Source organism: Lottia gigantea (genome assembly GCF_000327385.1).
Source record: "Lottia gigantea unplaced genomic scaffold LOTGIsca_944, whole genome shotgun sequence".
In the NCBI taxonomy this organism is placed as follows: Eukaryota; Metazoa; Mollusca; class Gastropoda; family Lottiidae; genus Lottia; species Lottia gigantea.
In genome coordinates, this window is record NW_008711076.1 from 1 (window position 1) to 7,664 (window position 7,664).

At 34.9% G+C, this 7,664-nt stretch overlaps 2 protein-coding genes across 2 annotated transcripts; both read left to right on the top strand.

Moving 5' to 3' along the window:
• Positions 1 to 5,591: 5,591 nt before the first annotated feature.
• Positions 5,592 to 6,065, top strand: LOTGIDRAFT_146664 (hypothetical protein; the record flags this gene model as incomplete). Its single annotated transcript, XM_009068836.1, has 1 exon — positions 5,592 to 6,065. The coding sequence occupies one exon, from the start codon at positions 5,592 to 5,594 to the stop codon at positions 6,063 to 6,065; it is 474 nt and encodes a 157-aa protein (XP_009067084.1).
• Positions 6,066 to 6,415: 350 nt separating this feature from the next.
• LOTGIDRAFT_176303 (hypothetical protein) lies at positions 6,416 to 7,246 on the top strand (the record flags this gene model as incomplete). Its single annotated transcript, XM_009068837.1, has 1 exon — positions 6,416 to 7,246. One exon carries the CDS (start codon positions 6,416 to 6,418, stop codon positions 7,244 to 7,246), a length of 831 nt encoding a protein of 276 aa, XP_009067085.1.
• Between the last annotated feature and the right edge of the window lie 418 nt (positions 7,247 to 7,664).

Consider the following 7,664-nt stretch of genomic DNA (forward strand, 5'->3'; position numbering starts at 1 on the left):
CCCGAAAAAGTCTGGCCCGGCTTTTGCCCCAACTCCCCCCCCACCCCCACTTTCAATTTTTATTTTATCAATTTGCGTAATGAAAGAATGGTCTGTGGCCCCCTGTGAAATTTTGGGGCCCTTGCTCGGCCCCTTACCTATTGTTTCCTAGAAACGCCACTGTTTGTAGAATATATACAATGAAATCAATATACAATATGATGTAAACAATGTAATGAGGAATGAAAACAATATGATGTTAATCGTTTATAATACAATGTTTACAATATAATGTAGAATGTTTACAAAATAATGTAGAATTCAAACACTGCAATTATATGATTAACATTATTATGAATAATATGTAACATAAAATAACTTTTTTATACTTTCATAAACCGTTTTGGCAATAGATTGGATTCATAGATCGGTCCATTATTAAGACGTCATTGGTATATTTATAATATCGATCAGAAAAGTGATGACAATCTCTTTTTAGTTTTAAGAGTGAGGAAGTTTATAAAAAGCAGTAAAGCACTGGCCGAGGTTTAAGTACATTTTTGTTCGATTACAAGATATATAAATATGATTTATTTTATCAAGCAAAAGAACTGAGTTTGGCACAAGAGCTACCATCTTCACAGTGTCAAACTAGGTCGGTTGGTTGGTAGATGACCAGTTAACGTTCGCTTCCAGAGGCTGCTGATATCGCAAACTAGGCAGTTGTTGGTAGTCGTAGTAGTTAGTAGTTGGATTGGTTCAAATTGGATGATTCTGTGTCGTTGGTTTGGTTGTTGATTCTTCGTTAGATCTGGTCGGGTCGAATAACATGGCCGTGAAACTCGGCCCTGGATGGTGTGGCGTACGTTACTCGATCTTCTTCATTCTTCCAAACTCGTTCTGATCATGGTATTTCTTGTTGATTGGTAGTCGAATGGCGAATGTCAAACCATCACCAACTTCGTAAATAAACCTTATAGAGTCTTTCTGTCAAAGGGCTCTGATTGGCTGTATTTGCTAGTGTACAGTCCAATCAAATCGCTCCATTTACAAACTTCCATGATACAAGAAAGGTGACTATTGCAGTTAAGGTAAAGTACTCAAGTTGGAGATAGCTTGACATTGTGAAGATGAATAGCTGTATTCTGGGATTAAAATGACACACTAGAGATTCAGGTCATAATTTTTCATCTCAAAACAACGTAGTTTCAATAAATACGAATCCTCCCGGATTTTTAAAGTGTCTTTTCCTATCTCTTTAAAGATGAAATAATGTTTTGACTGTGTTGAAAGAAAACAACAAAACTCGCCAAGGAATTACAGTTATATTGATCTAAAATAGATTTGATCAAAACTTTCAAACAAGCTTGAAGCAACTCGATAAATTAGTAAATTCACCTTTTGTATACATAAATGAAAGCTGTCTATATTTTTCGCAAGAGAATTCAGAAGCGTAGAGTACATTATTTGAACTTTTTTTTTAACCACATGTAATGATATTATTATATCTCTTATTGTTATAATATCACATATAAGGAATAATATAATAGAATCAAACAATAAACAACAGTATAGAGACAGCAACCGATTGACAAGCTACTTCATAGAATTTAGTTCCTGGAGATCGAGTTTACAAAACAAAAACCTGCGTATCTCCAGTCTTACTTCCTTCCTGTAGTTTGTAGATGTATGTCGAATATATTAGTTATTATCATATCAACCTCCAAGTACTACCTCACAAAGATTCTAACGTAACACTTAATTGACAGGTATGAAATGCGAAATACTGGTACTGGCACCCTCTGAAACAATGTTTTCGTGTGCGTTATGGTAAAATTCTGGCGTAACAAATAAATCTAGATGGTATCTTCTTCCACCTTAAAACAATCTTGTTCATATCAACCGAGGTAGGCGCCGTGTCTATTCTAGTACAGGGAACGGTCTAAAATCAAGACGAAAGTGCTAATTATGGGGTTTCACTTATTGGGGGATACGCACATAGCATGTAGCCCAAGTACCTGTGTTTTTGTCCTATGAACAACTTGAAAATGTTCATATCAACCGTGGTTAGCGTTGTATATAGTCTAGTACAGGAAAGGTCCTTAATAATTACAATGGTGCTAATTCTGGGGAATGTTCACAGACAGCCTTTAACTCATAAATACTTTGTTTTGCGGCTCATCCCCGAACACTAGTGGATCTAAGTTTGTGGGTTTCATCACTTTCTGAAGAATGTATATATTTATCACTTATGTTTTTTTCCCCGAACGCTAATACAGAGAGAGGTCTTTAATTTAGACAACGGTAGTAATTCCAGGGTTTAAGGAAGGAGTGCTCCCAACCTGTAGCACCAAGAACCTGGTTTTCGTCCTCTCTGCGAACAACTAGACAATGTCATTCAGATCAACCCAGCCAGCTGAAAGACTGACGCAATAAGCTAAGCTCAAAAGGTAAAGAAGGTAACAAGAAGTAGAACCTTCAACTTCAATTAGAGTACCAGGTTTCAGTCATTATGGTGAAAATGGGATTTAAAGGGAAGTGAGTGACAGTTTCATGTAAATAGGGATGGAGTCTGAACCATTTCTCCCAGTGACCACATATATATTTATGTGTTTTTATCAATCATGTCAATAGAGAAGGTAATCCTTGTTTAATGATTTTTATGAAACCAGTTTTCAGTCATAATGGTTCAAATAGCATTTAAAGGGGAGTGCCAGTTTAATTAGATCCGGAATTGTGACTGAATCTTTTCTCCCAGTATTCACCAATATATGTGTTTTTAACAATATTTTATTCATATAATAATGAAAAGGATTGGGGAACAGGCTTTCGCCTATATTACCCCTCTCCTGAAAAAATAATTACATGATATATAATGCAAAAAGAGAAAATGATGAAAAAGGAATAAATTAGTTATTTTGAGATAAAACTAAACATATTAACATGAGTGTTATATACATCTCAGTACTGGTGATATTGGTTGAAAGACTAGGTAATACACAATCTTTATCTGAGCTGAATAAAATTATAAACCTGTTCGAATATGATTATGGATGATTTTTGACATGTTATTCCGACAAAAGAGTTTTAACTGGTAGAGGGTAGTTTTACGTGCATAAACGTGATTATGTCGATTTTAAATTTCATCACCATTTCAAATTCTTCATTGCATGTGATAATTATATATATTTAAAATATACCTGTCAATAACAACACACTGTGTGCCTTTAAGAATTATTAACAGTCCAATGAACCAAGATCAGATAGCGACAAGGTAGAGATATCATTAACCAGAATACTAAATGATTGTATATCTATTGAAGCTGTGAGTCTCGGAAAGTTCTAGCCTGGTTTCACGTCTAGAGATGCAATTTGTTAGATAATCTACTAGTTTGAAGGAGATAAAAATGTTCGCATAGTGCCATGTAAGCATCTTACATCGGTAGCCGGTAATTATCATGGAGAGAGTTACCAAAATCTATTAAAACACTACTTTTTCCAGTAACAATTTTCAATTTCAGACGACGATATTTTTGTTCATTGAAATTACCGGATGTGACACTTCGCCAACTTGGAGTAGAATTGTTCCGAGGAGAACAGTCTTTAAGAGATTTATACGTAGATATCGTACATTGTAAATTGCAGTATTACAAGATGTCTCTGATGTACATTTATTTACTGGTGATTATAAGATACACCCAATGTGTTTCTGTAACTGATCTACAAGATTTTACAGTCTGTAAAGATCATTACGCTGATGTGATGGTCCAGGAAACTTGGACGATTCGGAACGTGTTCTACTGTTATTTTTACTGTGGAAGAAACTCCTGGTGTCGAGCTCTGACTGTCAAGTCTGACTCTGGTGTTGTCAAATGTACCTTTCATGAAGGAATTTTCGATGTAACTTGTAACAGTTTTCCACTGATGGATAACTTTGGTTATAGATTGTTGCTGAAGGTAAGGTTAACTTTACAACGATGTTGCACGTTCAAAGACGTTACATAAACAGAGACGTTATGTTTATATTTATAAAGCAGTAATAAAGTACAAAGACGTTCTATCTATATTTACATAGCAGAAATAAAGTACAAAGACGTTCTGTTTTTTTTACAAAGCAGTAATAAAGTACAAAGACGTTATATTTACAAAGATGTTATATTTACAAAGACGTTCTATTTACTATTTATATGTACACAGCCGTTATATTCACAAAGAAGATTTATTTATATAAACAAAGACGTTATGTTTATATTCACAAAGACGTTATATTTATATTCACAAAGACGTTATATTTATATTTACAAAGCAGTTATATTTACAAAAACGTTATATTTACAAAGCCATTATATTTACAAAGACGTTCTATTCACAGAAATGTTACATTCACGCATCTATACATAACGCCTTGCAGAGTATGTGTCAACGTTACATACGATATATGTAACAATGTAAATGTGACGTATCCCTGAGTGAAATGTCTTTGTAAATGCAACATCTTTTAGACGCAGCGTGATCTGTAAGTGCCAGCTCTGTATAAATGGAAAGCCTCTGTCAATGCAACTTATCTTTGATTGTGATTACATGTCATTAAATGCCAAGTTCTTTGTAATTTAATGTCTTCGTAATATAATGTATTCTTTCAATTCAATTTAAGGCTCTATAACGTTACTTCTACGTATTTCGTTTTAGAATGAAGAATATATACCCTCTAACGACAATGGTTGTTTAAACGGAGGAACGTTCAACAATGGTTGTACTTGCCGGAATGGTTTTACCGGAAACAATTGTGAGAGATATGTACATGGTAGGTCGTCAATTGGTCAATTTTGAGGCTTTACATCGATGAATCGGTACTGCTGGATTGTTTTTAAATTCTAACTAAACTAAATTTAACAGCACTTAGAAATATATATAGTTCTGACTTCATAATCTAGGCTCGATTTTCATTTCATAATATTAAGATAGTGGACCACAGCCATATACGCCCACCACGGCATGCGAATGGTAAATATTCAAGATTTTGGGGCAAGGGCAATAACTCTGCTTCTAACGGTCGAAAGTAGCTCTTTATATGGCAATACTATTCCTATATCATACTAACGATTTTTATTTCATAATATTGAAATTATATATATATTATATTATATTATTCAAACTAACTGTACAAAAAATACTCTCTCACTAGAGGTTAAGCCTGCATGCCTGTGCCTGTGCTTTCGTAACAATACTTACCTGCAATGTTACAACCTAAAATTCCTAACCATAGCGACCACCAGTTTGGTCCATATTAAGTATAGCGGTCATAAGTTTCGAACGTAGCTCTTGTGCAATAATACGTTGCATGTTCAAATTTTTGGACAGTTTGACTAACTGTCCAAATAACTATCAGAGGCTGGAATAGATTCAGACGTTTCGGTTTACGTTCGAATATGTCATCACGGTTGGAGACCGAATTGATTTATTGTTTACAAATGTATTTTCCAGATTGTAAAGAGGCGAAGGACGCGAATGTTTATCTGGCTTCGGGTGTTTTTACCAGCGTCCTTACCAAACCAACAACATCACAACTCGCATTCGTATCCGTTTGTAATGCGGGAGGCGAGACGGTCATCATGGTAAGGAACCCAAGGATATTTGATTTGAGATTTAACAGAACATGGAGTGAATATAAATACGCATTTGGTTTCAATTTGAACTTGTGGATGGGGCTAGAGTGGATGCATAAATTATCATCGTTCTATAACGGACCGAAGAAAGTACAATTGTATTGTAGTAATGGTGATACCAATGTTGGATTCAGTATCTTGTATGATTCATTTACATTGGATGACGAGTCCTTACTGTATAAAGCTACTGTTGGGGCTGTAAGTGATGCTTCCGGTGACACACTAGGCAGTCCGAACCTTCAACGTTTCTGTACGTATGACAGACCTTGCAATGACCTGCCGAACATCACTATGGGTGGGTGGTGGTATGTAACTAATTTAGAGAAAAACGCTCTGACTCATCCCGCAACTCATCTTTATTGTAGGAAAAACAATATTGATTTTGAAGCTCATAGTATTTCTATCGCCTACCAATATTGAAATATCTGATTGAAATGAGATTCCTGATGCTTTGTTTGAATTTGTGTCTTGCAAGTGAACAATAGTGTAGTAACGTTCAGAAAAAAACATCAGACGAAGCCTCCAAATTTTATTTTAATCAGATTGGCGTAATATTATCTGTTGGTAGGAGGATCATGAAAATGTTTCCGTTTTCATGCCAAATTCAACATCCGGTATTTGTAATGCTATATCCGATATTGGTAATGCTATATCCGATATTGGCAATGCTCTATCTGATATTGGCAATGCAATATCCGATACTGGTAATCCAATATCCGATATTGGCAATGCAATATCCGATTTTGGCAATGTAATATCCGATATTGGCAATGCAATATCCGATATTGGCAATTCTATATCCGATATTGGCAATTCTATATCCGATATTGGCAATGCTATATCCGATACTGGTAATGCAATATCCGATATTGACAATGCAATATCCGATATTAACAATGCAATATCCGATATTGACAATGCAATATCCGATATTGGCAATGCAATATCCGATATTGGCAATGCAAGATCCGATATTGGCAATGCAATATCCGATATTGGCAATGGTATGTCCTATATTGACAATGCAATATCCGATATTGGCAATGGTATGTCCGATGTTGACAATGCAATATCCGATATTGACAATGCAATATCCGATAATGGCAATTCTATATCCGATATTGGCAATGCTATATCCGATACTGACAATGCAATATCCGATACTTGTAATGCAATATCCGATACTTGTAATGCAATATCCGATATTAACAATGCAATATCCGATATTGGTAATGCAATATCCGATACTGGTATTGCAATATCCGATATTGGCAATGCAATATCCGATATTGGCAATGCAATATCCGATACTGGTAATGCAATATCCGATATTGGCAATCCAATATCCGATATTGGCAATGGTATATCCGATATTGACAATGCAATATCTGATATTGACAATGCAATATCCGATACTGATATTGCAATATCCGATATTGGCAATTCTATATCCGATATTGGCAATGCTATATCCGATACTGACAATGCAATATCCGAAACTGGTAATGCAATATCCGATATTGACATTGCAATATCCGATATTGACAATGCAATATCCGATATTGACAATACAATATCCGATATTGACAATGCATCAATAGATCTTGAATGATCATATATTGTTGATTGTATTTATATCCGATATTGGCAATGGTATATCCGATATTGACAATGCAATATCTGATATTGACAATGCAATATCCGATACTGATATTGCAATATCCGATATTAGCAATTCTATATCCGATATTGGCAATGCTATATCCGATACTGACAATGCAATATCCGAAACTGGTAATGCAATATCCGATATTGACAATGCAATATCCTATATTGACAATGCAATATCCGATATTGACAATACAATATCCGATATTGACAATGCATCAATAGATCTTGAATGATCATATATTGTTGCTTGTATTTATATCAACTCCGATTTTGATCGCTTTCGTGCGCGGTTTTGTAAAAATGTTATCCTAAATGAGGTATGCATATCTAAGGCAAGGGTTTTCAAAG